General features: G+C 43.3%; 1 protein-coding gene across 5 annotated transcripts; it reads left to right on the top strand.

Moving 5' to 3' along the window:
- The first annotated feature begins 695 nt into the window (after positions 1-695).
- On the top strand, positions 696-6,750 carry RAB29 (RAB29, member RAS oncogene family). Of its 5 annotated transcripts, none has more exons than XM_036830982.1 (6): positions 696-780; positions 1,090-1,333; positions 3,278-3,349; positions 4,030-4,211; positions 4,505-4,626; positions 4,910-5,347. In XM_036830982.1, the coding sequence occupies exons 2-6, from the start codon at positions 1,210-1,212 to the stop codon at positions 5,019-5,021; spliced, it is 612 nt and encodes a 203-aa protein (XP_036686877.1). In that variant the 5' UTR covers positions 696-780; positions 1,090-1,209; the 3' UTR covers positions 5,022-5,347. The 5 variants fall into 5 exon arrangements, with proteins under 5 accessions (XP_036686877.1, XP_036686869.1, XP_036686893.1 ...); XM_036830974.1 differs by having other exon boundaries at positions 704-780; positions 1,208-1,333; positions 4,910-6,750; XM_036830998.1 differs by having other exon boundaries at positions 733-751; positions 1,208-1,333; positions 4,910-6,750.
- The last annotated feature ends 4,944 nt before the right edge of the window (positions 6,751-11,694 follow it).

The following is an 11,694-nucleotide window of genomic DNA, read 5'->3' as shown; positions in this document are numbered from 1 at the left end:
AAAACTGTAGTTTAATCGTTATTCATAAGCAACAGCAACAACAACTGGAGGAGGACTGCCAGTGTACTCCAATTAGCTTCCAGCCCAAATGATGTGATGACTAGAGATTGTGGAAGTGAGGATGAGGAACGTCTGTTGTTTTCTGTCTATCTTTACTGCAGTAGCTAGTTATTAAATATTAATAACTAACATTTAACGACATGGGTTTTCCTAAGAGTCGGCCTTTTAATCTGTCCTTGAATTTGACTGATATTGGGTCTTTTGGGAAAAATATAAGAGCTAGCCTTCATCATGTTCACAAGATCCTGGATATGTCCATCCAACTGAAAGAATAGGAAATAGATTTGGAGCATGAGGGATGAGGCTTGAGCTTTTATTAGTGGAATAATGTATGGCATCTATGGAATAATTTTTAATCTTAGCTCCATAAAACTTTTAAAGATAGTGAGAAATCTGTCTGGGGACGGATTTAGGCAGGTGAAATCATGTCGAACAAATCGCTTCTGAAGGATCTTTTCTATTCCAGAATTATTTTAAAATAAGATTCCAAACGGTTGAAAGGATTTGAAACTTTGCATAGTTTTTTTAAAAAGAAAAATAGTGCATAAACTACACTTCCCAGGAGGCCAGGCGGGCGAGTCTCCTCACTCGGCTACTTCTCTTCACCGCGAGGTAAGCTGGGAAATGTAGTGCTCCAAGCAACGCTGCACGTGACGCACGCGAAGGAAGGCAAGAGGGACTGCGCCGCCTGGTGCGGTACAGGGTCCGGGGAGTCTATGTGTGAGCCTCTCTTTCCCCAGAATTTGGTTTGTGCAGTGCGGGGAGGGCCCCCATCTTCTCCCTGACCGTGAAATGAGCTGGCCCGGGTTCATTCGCCCGCCGGAGCAGCTCCGGGGAAGTCCCGGTGGGTGAGGCACCGTGGTGCCTCATCCCATTTCTCGGTAGCCGGGCGGGGAGGGGGAGAAGGTGAGAACAGCCGGGGGCTCGCAGCTTGCGCCCTGCGCCCCACCCAGGCTGCGGCCGCCGGGGGAGGAAGCGCGCGTATAGGTTGACTGCGAAGTTTCCTTTTTTGCTTTCTCGTCAGAGAAGCCCCAACGGGCGGTTCGGCGGGAATGCCAAACTTCAGTTTGAGCGGGGTCCCGAGCCAAAGGGGTTAAAATAAGCTCTCCCCCCACTTCCCGCCGCCGTATAACGTCCATCCCTGTAGCCATGGGCAGCCGTGATCACCTGTTCAAAGTGCTGGTGGTGGGGGACGCCGCAGTGGGCAAGACGTCCTTGGTGCAGCGATATTCCCAGGACAGCTTCAGCAAACACTACAAGTCCACGGTGGGAGGTGAGACGTCGCTGCGGGGGCGGGATAGACCAGAGGCCGGGATCACGGGACTTGAGCCGTGGACTCAAGTGGGGTGGGGAACGGGGGATTTGGTGTCTTTGGGTCCTTCCCCGGGCCTGGAAATAGGTGTCTGGGATCCTGAAGGGAGGCATGCTGGTGTTTGATTTGCATGCCTCTCTTGGGTTTCCCCCAATTAAGTTCTACCAGCCTGAGCTGATTGTCTGGAAAGAGATAGAGCAAAGCTGTGATGATGGGAAATGGGGGCGGGTGGATGAGAAAATGAGCAATTGCTGCGTTTCGCTAGGGAACTCAAGTCTCCTCCTGCAGCCTTCCTAGCGGTCACTGGCAAATCTCTGCGATCAGCAGAAGCAGCTGAGACCCTCTGGAGCGCCTGGTTAGGTACCAGCTGGGGCTGTTGTCCTGCCTCTCATGGGAGTTACAGACAGCTGTTGAAGGAACAGAAAGGTGTTTAACCTGGCCTCATGGAGCCTAGCTTTGTTATGGAAATACCTGCATGGGAGGGCCCCTTGGCCACACAATCAGATGCTTATCAAGGCTGAAGAGCTGTGTGTTTTTTGTCCATCGATTGCTTAAATAAAGACTAGGACTTCTTCCTAGTGTAAAATATACCACTCTTCTGACCTATCTTCCCCCCACACACACCTTTTTCTCTCAAACTGGGGAGGTGAAGGTGGCAGGGAAGACCAAGAGTTAATTCATTTCTTTCCAGGTTTGGCCTTTGGACTCAACTGTCTTTTCAGAAGTAGAAAAATGCCTTCTAATTAGAAGTTTAGATGGGAAGAGCTGGTGAAGAGGGAAAGTAACAAACATTTATTTATCTCCATTAAAAGAACTTTTTTTAAGGAAAAAAAATTGCAGTAATGTAAATGTTGAAAATGTGTGCTAGTGTTCCTTCTGGAATTTTTTTAAATTAACATGCATTTACATTGCAGTTAAAACACCCTCCTTAAGAACATTCATCAAAATTAAGGGTTTAAAGTTTCAAACAAACAAAAAAAAGTTTCAAAGATTGTTTCCTGACCATTCTGCCCCACACTGCTCAATAATATGAGGGTCCCTATTACATGGATTTGGTTTAAAAGTATCCCACTAATTTTTAGCAATTGTTCTAGTTTTCCTTTAGTAGAGAATATAATTGACTGGCTAATTTTTGTTCAGTGTTTATTCTTAATTTCCCCTAGCTTTTATTTCTGTCATAGACGTGGAGAAATGTATTTCCAAAGCTCAGAAATTATCCTGTTTCTGTCCTTATCAAAAGCTCTCCCCCCACCCCCGCGCCTTAACTCATGGACTCTCAGCATCTACAGATGTGGCAGTAGATTCCAGCACAGCTCTTAAGCATCATCCATGGAGTATCTTCTTCCTGGTGAATCATCTGGGACCTTTTCACTTTATCCCATTCCTGCCCAAGATAATTCCTACAGCCTTATGGAGAATGTAGAATTCCCTGAGGGTGTGTTTTTCTCATAATACAATTGGACTAGAAACCAACACTGAAATGTGGAAGATGCAAAAGCCAACCCACTTACCTCATTTCCCTCTTCTACCCCATCATCCCTTCCCTGAGAAAACCCCCTAAATCTCCCAGAAACTGTTTAACCTGAGATTAGAAGTTGTTTTTATAATTACTCCCATCCTCCTATCCCCAGCCTTAGAGACAAGTAGGATCAAATACATTGGTTTGACAAGAGAGTAAAAGCTAGAGATGCCTTCGGAGACGCATGTGAATTACCTGTCCCACACTTAATACATGAGTGTGGGCTCATCTCAGTCCATTGAGGGCTTAAAAATAACCAAACAAATAAATAATGAATGAATGGGATTGGAGTTGTGTGTCTCTAGGGTTGTAATTGCATATTTGATATGACTTTGTGGATTTTTTAAGGTAAATTTAATTCAAGTATATTATACATATACTTTCAGTGGATTTTGCTCTGAAGGTTCTCCAGTGGTCTGACTCAGAGGTGGTGCGCCTCCAGCTGTGGGATATTGCAGGTAGGATGGACAAGACTGGACAAAAACAAGGAAGACATTTTGGTTTAACCAACAAGCTCTCAGAGAAAAAGTGGGACAGTGAAACCAGAAGTTTTTTCCTGAAGCTGGAATGATTGAACTGCTCTGAGGATATATAAACTGAGTAGATGCAGAGCTTTTGTAGTTGTTTTGCCCTGAATAAATGTAGAGCAGTCTCTGTGTGGGTGAGGGGCTGGCAAGGTAGTGAACTGTCCAGACCATAGGTAGATGCTCCCACAGCAGGGGGAGGGGGTGCTCTTTCTAGGTTTTCAGCTGACCTTGGTGAGAAACAAGAAAAGAGAAGACAATAATAATAATAGCTAAACCTTATTTATTATGTGCCAAGCACTTTTCTGAGCATTTTAGATTCACTGACTCATTAATCCTTATAACTATCCTGTGATAAAAAGCTACTGCTTTTTTCCCCACTTTACAGATGCGCAATCTGAAGCACTGAAAGCTTGACTTGTCTAAAGTCACATAGATAGTAAATGACAGAGCAGGGATTTGGAATTGGGTGATCTGGGCGCAGAATCTGGACTCACCCACTACGCATACTGCCCTCTTTCCCACAATGAAGATGGAAAGGGCAGGGTGTCAGGGAGGGTTCCAAGGCTGGTTCTCAGGATCACCTTCTCAAGAACCGTCTCCTTTCTTCCCAGGGCAGGAGCGCTTCACCTCTATGACCCGACTTTACTATCGGGATGCCTCTGCCTGTGTTATTATGTTTGATGTTACCAACGCCACTACCTTCAGCAACAGCCAAAGATGGAAACAGGACCTGGACAGCAAGCTCACACTGCCTAATGGAGAGCCGGTGCCCTGCCTGCTCTTAGCCAACAAGGTATGTGGTCGATCTTGGAAAATGGCCCCTGGCCTCAATCCGTGGTCAGAGAGTAAGCGTATCTAAAATGCACTCTGATTGTGGGTATCCACTTGCCCTTCTCAAGCTGGCAAAATCTTCTCTACCTCCTTTCAAGAGATGTTGAGACTTTCTTTGGGAAGAATGTTGGCTGTAGATTTCAGATGCTGCTGTTCTAGCCATTGGTGGAACTGTTTTAAATCCACACGTATCTGAGCAATGTTTCTATTCCCAGGAAGTTTATGGTGTTGCCTTTTATTTATTTTCTTTGCCAGTGTGATCTGTCCCCTTGGGCAGTGAGCCGAGACCAGGTTGACCGGTTCAGTAAAGAGAATGGTTTCACAGGTTGGACAGAAACATCAGTCAAGGAGAACAAAAATATTAATGAGGCCATGAGGTGAGTAGCTCATGCTGTTCTGGGGATAGGCACGCAGATTTACCCATCTTCCACTGCAGCCCCTTGGACCTTCTTCCCTTGTTTCTGAGCAAACAAGAGCAGACTGAGCCACTGGAATGCCAGCTCCTGAAGGTCAGGGATGCTGTCTTCTCTCCTGAGATAACTGGGGACAAAGGGGCATTTAAACCTTGTGGCTTTACTGAATGCCATCTGGTGACAAGACAGACAATATCTGCCGTTTCTCCATCCAGCTTCTCAGGCTTGTTTTGTACTTGTTTTTTAGAGTCCTCATTGAAAAGATGATGAGCAATTCCAGAGAAGATATGTCTTTGTCCACCCAAGGGAACTACATCAACCTGCAGACCAAGCCCTCTTCCAGCTGGGCCTGCTGCTAGTAGCGCTTGGCTTGTTTTCCCTCCCAGTTCTAGGAGATCCTTCTCTTCCCTTTGGTTGCCCACCCAGCAGTTTTACTAAGTGCATTTGAACTGTTTGCTGCTGACTGTCCAGTAAGGAGGGCCATCATCACTAAGAAAAGACACGTGGGACCCATGGGCGTTTCTGCTGCCTCTCCTGCAAGTTGCCTGTCACTTGCTGCTGGCTCACGGGGACCAGTCAGTGCCTTCTGTACAAAAAAGATCATCTCATCTCTCAATTTGTGATCTGGGATTTTGTGGGAAGGATTAGAAATCAGCATCTGTGTTTTACGGATCATAATTCTCACCTACTTTTGAGCATATTTTTCCATTTGATGTATATTGATATCTCAATCTGATAGGACTTCAGATTGCAAGGAAAATGAGATCAAAGGTCATTTCCCAAATTCCTTGTTGATCATTGCTTTCAGATTCTTTCTGTCTTGGCCTTTGAATCTAAACACCTGATTCTGAGATACAGGAGAAGTGGGGCTGGATATCTATGGGTTTAGGGCTACTGGAGGTAAACCAAAAGTCACTATTTTTTTAAGCTTCTCAAGTCATATTAGCTTTCTTCTGTCTTGGTTTTAAGAACAGTTAAGCTTTTAAATGATCTGTCTTTGGTGAGCGCGATTCTTTCCCAAAAAAATTAATTCTCACTTTAAGGTTTTCTAGTGTCTCTCTCCCAGTGAGATGGGGACAGGGTTTGCAGGTTGATGTCTTGCAGCGTAATGCTGCAAGTGACATCAGTTGGCCGTGGTACCCTGAAATAGGTCTATTCCTCACAGCTCTGAGTCTGAATGGAAGAAGAGGGTCAGGTTAACAGAACAAAATCCTATGGGGCACCTTGCTTATGAGCACTTCGGGTGGCTAGCACTTAACAGCCATAGAAAATAAATATTATGTATAGACCTTTGCCTGGGGGTAGAGAGTAGATAGACAGAAAATCATTAGGTAATTTAAGTGCTAAATTGGGTAGAGTTTTTAGTATCAAATCACTTCTAGACAGTTTAATTTGTTAAATTCTCACAGGATGGTGATTTATAACCTGCCCAAAGTTATGAGTATTCTTAGTGAGCTCAGGCTTAGAGCTCTTTGAGAGACACTTACCTAAATAAGTGTTCTAAGTCAGTGGTTCTCAAATCTGACTAATGAGAACCACCTGGGAAGTTTGTTTAACGATTTTAAAATAAAATATTTTAAGATTTCTGTTTCCCAACCTCAAACCTACTGAACCAAAATGTCCAGGGATGAAGCCTGGGGATTTGTTGTTGTTGTTTTTCAGAGTTTCCCAGGCAATTCTGATCAGCCCGGTTTGGAAACCCTTGCTGGAGAACGTGTTAAAGATGCAGAGACCCAGGCCTTCCCTGGGCTTCTGTAGGCTCCGTTAATTCTCCAGGTGATTTTGACACACACCAGACTTTGAAAAACACTGTCCTAAGAGAGATCAGAGGCCAAATATCAGAGCCTTCGGTGGTTTGTTTGTTTTTAATGCCAATTGTTATAAATTTTGCACAATCTTCTGAGACCTTCAGGTTCTCTTTTGTATTACTCTTTCCAGGTAGGGTTTTTATTACAATGATTCTGAAACTAATAGTGGAATAACAAGTTCTCTGTGAAAATAAAATTGATTTTTATTCACTTGTTTGAACCCCTGAAAAATCACAAATAAATGGGAAATAAGTATTGTATTGATGGTAGTTATTGGCCTTCATTGTGACTTTGTTATTTTATACTGATAGAGTATTGTGGAAATGGAGACTTTATTTTTTAAATACCTTCTTAAAAATGAAGGTAAATGTTATTCTGTTTATCTGTTAATTTACCAGGACTGAGTGCCTCATTCCAATTCAGTACTTGATGTAACTTCTCAAATACTGCAATGGTGACCATTTAAAAATCTTGAATATGCTTTCTTTTCCCACTTGCTGACTCAGGATATTCCTGTCTTCTCAAGCATTGCTAGAGGCTGGCCTGCCAGCCCTTCTGGATTTTCTCTCCCAGTTGGTCAACGTTATGGCCCTGAAACTAATTAAAGGAGAAAGTGAAATATTTCTCTTTATGTCCCTATCTATAAAGAAAAAGGAAAGCAATTAAGATAAGGAAGAAGAAAATATTTACATGGTTAGAAATGTGATTATACTAAAAATAATTAGATCCTATCATTTGGATGCTACCTCTTGGGTAAAACTTGTTTGGAACATGGATATCATTGTAGCCCTTCCCTAGAGAAATTTCCATATTTGAGACAAGATGCCCCTTCAACCATCCAGCTGGTCTGGCCAAAGAGAAAACATAAGCATTCCCTGCAGACTCTTCTAAGAGACCCAAGGAAGGGCTGAGAACAGAGCTGTGGGATTGTGACTTCCCTGGCTTTCAACTTTGAACAGAATAGCTGAGTGATCAAACAAGCCAGGAAAGGAACCATAAGTCAAGGAAGGCCCCTCAGCATAAGTGATGGTTTGCTGTTTTGTACTGCTGATGAGCCGGAATTGCTCCAAGATGCTGTTACTCACTTTCCTTTCCTATTGCTAGGGAATATTTGGGTCCTTTATTTTTCTCTCATCTCCAGATTTAACTGTTTTCTTTAGGTGGTCTGTCTTCTGTCCTTAGGACACTGTCCCATCTAACAGGAGGCTCTTCCTGCCTGTCTGTTTGTAGGCAGCGGCCTGCTTTTGACATGATCTAAGGCGATGGTTAGAAGATGTAAAAATCTCCATGGTAGGTATTCTGTAAAATCTAGTGACTAGATTGCTCAGGGAAATAAACCTCAGTGCCCTTTTCTCCTTCACCCCGCTTGGTTCACTATGTATAGGAAGAGGCCTCAGCTGTGTACATGACTCATTTATTAAAACCAAATAACCCCCAAACCTGCAAGTTGGAATGGATAGGAGGCCACTAGAAAATGTGCATTGGGGACTTCCCTGGTGGTGCAGTGGTTAAGAATCCGCCTGCCAGTGCAGGGGACACGGGTTCGATCCCTGGTCTGGGAAGATCCCACATGACGCAGAGCAACTAAGCCCATGCGCCACAACTACTGAGCCTGCGCTGTAGAGCCCACAAGCCACAACTACTGAAGCCCGCGCGCCCTAGGGCCTGTGTGCCGCAACTATTGAGCCTGTGTGCTGCAACTACTGAAGCTTGCGCGCCTAGAGCCTGTGCTCTGCAACAAGAGAAGCCACCGCCATGAGACTTCCATGCACCACAACGAAGAGTAGCCCCCACTTGCCGCAACTAGAGAAAGCCCGCGCACAGCAATGAAGACCCAACGCAGCCAAAATCGATAAAAAAAAAAAAATGTGCATTGGAAAGAACTCTACATGTATTTTTTTTTTTTTTTTTTTTTACATGTATTTTTGATTCAGCCATAAATACCAGAGACTTGAGAATATATCTACATATGACCTTTGTTGTTGTTAGAAAACCCTGCCTTCTTTTTGGCTTTCAAGCATAATCTGAATTCTGTTCAGTTTTATCTGCAGAGTTTCAGTATAATACTGGTATTGCTCTGTTTAGGGTTCTCCAGGGAAACAGAACTAATAAGATATATGTATATATGTGTGTGTGTGTGTGTGTGTGTGTGTGTGTGTGTGTATATATGTAAAGGGATTTATTACAAGAATTTGGCTCATGTGATTATGGAGGCTGGCAAATCTAAAACTTATGGAGATGATGTCCCAGTTAAAGTCCCAAGGCTGGCAGACTGGAAGAGCTGATATTCCAGTTCAAAGGCCACCAGGCAGGAGAATTCTCTCTTACTCAGGACAGGGTCAACCTATTGGTTCTGTTTGGGCCTTCAACTGATTGGATGAGGCCCACCCACGTTAGGGAGAGGAAACTACTTTACTACATCTACCAATTTAAGAGTTAATCTCATCCAAAAACACCCTCACAGAAACACCCAGAATAATGTTTGACCAAGTATCTGGGCACCCTATGGCCCAGTCCAATTGACACACAAAATTAACCATTACTTGCACTTAACAGTACTTAACTATGTGATGGTGCTGTTTTGATAACTTTTCTTCACACTCAACTTTAGTTTGATTCACACTCATCTGATTAGGAACTAACTACATATTAATGGGAGTAAAGAAGAAAAAGCAGATAGGAAAGGAAGACGATAAGATACACATTTTATGATTTATCATGATATGAGAAGGGCAGCCCAGTAGCACTGGATACCAATATCTGACTTGGTATAAACTCTTCCCTCAGCTCTGTGAGTTGTGTATGCTTCTTACACTATCTTGGAAATAAGAAAGCAGATAGTTCTCATTTTATGTTTGAGGGAACAAATATCTCAAAATTTGACTAACTGAAAGGCAGCCGGTTGAATTCGTAATAAAGCCAAGACATAACTGCAAATCTTCAAATTCCCCATCTCCATTCTGTCATTTAGGTTTCTGTGAAGCATTTGACCTGAAAAACCTATTTTAGAAAATAAGCCCAGACATTTAGAGAAACCGAACTGGCCCCTTTTGGGTTTGAAACTCTTAGTTTGTGTTATATAGACTTTGAGACCATGTTCATGTGTGGAATAGAGACGTGTGTAATTAAATTTGGAGCCAAATTAAGTGCAGGTTGAATAGCATGCAGCACAGATATGTCCTGAGATGTTTGACAAGTTCCACTTACTAAGATATGTCACCCAGGTGCAGTGACTGTCATTTAATTTTGAACATCAGCTTTCTTGTTTGCAAATACAGGGATTAAATTTTTTTTATTCTTTTCCATTGTAGTTTATTACAAGATATTGAGTATAGTTCCCTGTGCTACACAGTAGAACCTTGTTTTTTATTTTATATATACAAGTACAGGGATTTTAACAACCATTCCATTTTTGACTGTTGTTGCCAGTAGTTGACATCTGAGTGTTTCTATAAGCCAAATACATATTCTTCTAAGCACTTCACATGGATTATTTTTATTTTCACAATGACCCTATGATTCTACATATATAGACATTTAAGGCACAAAAATTAAAACTGCTCAAGGTTAGACAGCTAGGGAGTGGCAAACTGATTTTTTTTTAATATTGCTTCTGTTCTTTTTTTTTAATATAAATGTGTTTATTTTTGGCTGCGTTGGGTCTTCGTTGCTGCGTGTGGGCTTTCTCTAGTTGCGGCGAGCAGGGGCTACTGTTCGTTGTGGTGCGCAGGCTTCTCATTGCAGTGGCTTCTCTTGTTGCAGAGCACGGGCTCTAGGCACGCGGGATTCAGTAGTTACAGCACACAGGCTCAGTAGTTGCGGCACACAGGCCCTAGGGTGCGCGGGCTTCAGTAGTTGTGGCTCGCGGGCCCTAGAGTGCAGGTTCAGTAGTTGTGGCGCACGGGCTTACTTGCTCCGCGGCATGTGGAATCTTCCAGGACCAGGGCACGAACCCATGTCCCCTGCATTGGCAGGCGGATCCTTTTTTTTTTTTATAAATTTATTTAGTTATTTATTTTTGCTGTGTTGGGTCTTCGTTTCTGTGCGAGGGCTTTCTCTAGTTGCGGCGAGCGGGGGCCACTCTTCATCGTGGTTCGCGGGCCTCTCACTAACGCGGCCTCTCTTGTTGTGGAGCACAGGCTCCAGACGCGCAGGCTCAGTAGTTGTGGCTCACGGGCCTAGTTGCTCCGCGGCATGTGGGATCTTCCCAGACCAGGGCTCGAACCCGTGTCCCCTGCACTGGCAGGCAGATCCTCAACCACTGCGCCACCAGGGAAGCCCGGCAGGCGGATTCTTAACCGCTGCGCCACCAGGGAAGTCCCTGGCAAACTGATTTTTAACCTTAAGCAGTGTGACTCCAGAAACTCCCTTTACTATAATACACTTCCTCCCATTTTGCATGTATATGTTTTGATGGTGGCATCCTTGAAGTTTTCCCACATAAATATTCAGTAAGGTGGGAACAAAGAGTGATTTATTAAATGGATATACAGGTTTTCAAATAACTTTTATGATGAAAAATTTAAATCTACTCATTAAGGAAAATGGAGAAAAGAAGGAAAATCCAGACCACTATAGACCCACAACCCAAACAAAATCTCTATTTACATTTTGATAAATTTGTGTTCAGTCCATTGTTTTTAATGCAAAGATTTTTTTGTCATATATTTGTATTTACACTTAAATCATTTCTGATTACATACCTTTTATGTATCCAGTATTGCAGTAGGAGTTGTGGGGGATATAGAGATCTATGCCATAGAACTTCAAAGAAGGAGGGCAAGAAAGGTTTCTTAAAGGGAAGTAGGACAGGAGATGGACACCAATCGAGAAAGAGGTGGGATAGGATTTCAGGTTGGGAAGAAAGGGGGTTTCGAATTTTTACACAGGTTTGAGAAGTAGCCAGTAGACCAAAGGGCTCATGTTGTAGAGCAGTGGGAAATAAGGTTAGAAAGACTGTGGACAGATTATATAGGTCATTAATTAATTTAAGCAATAGTGGCACACCTACCATGTGCCAGGTACTTTATTAGAAGCACGGGATGAGGTCTGGGGAAGAGCGTTCAGACTTTATCATGGGAGCTGTAAGGACGTATTGAAAATTTGAGTATAGGAATGCCATGAGTGCTGTGCTTTAGGAAGGTAGCATTGTCTGTTGTATCTACCACAGATTCCAAAAAGAGAAGAGACGCTGTCGCAGTAGTTTAAGCACGAACTGGTGACA

This window comes from Balaenoptera musculus, chromosome 1, assembly GCF_009873245.2.
Source record: "Balaenoptera musculus isolate JJ_BM4_2016_0621 chromosome 1, mBalMus1.pri.v3, whole genome shotgun sequence".
Taxonomy (NCBI): Eukaryota; Metazoa; Chordata; class Mammalia; order Artiodactyla; family Balaenopteridae; genus Balaenoptera; species Balaenoptera musculus.
Note: the sequence above shows the minus strand (reverse complement) of the source record. Positions and strands in the feature narration are given on the sequence as shown.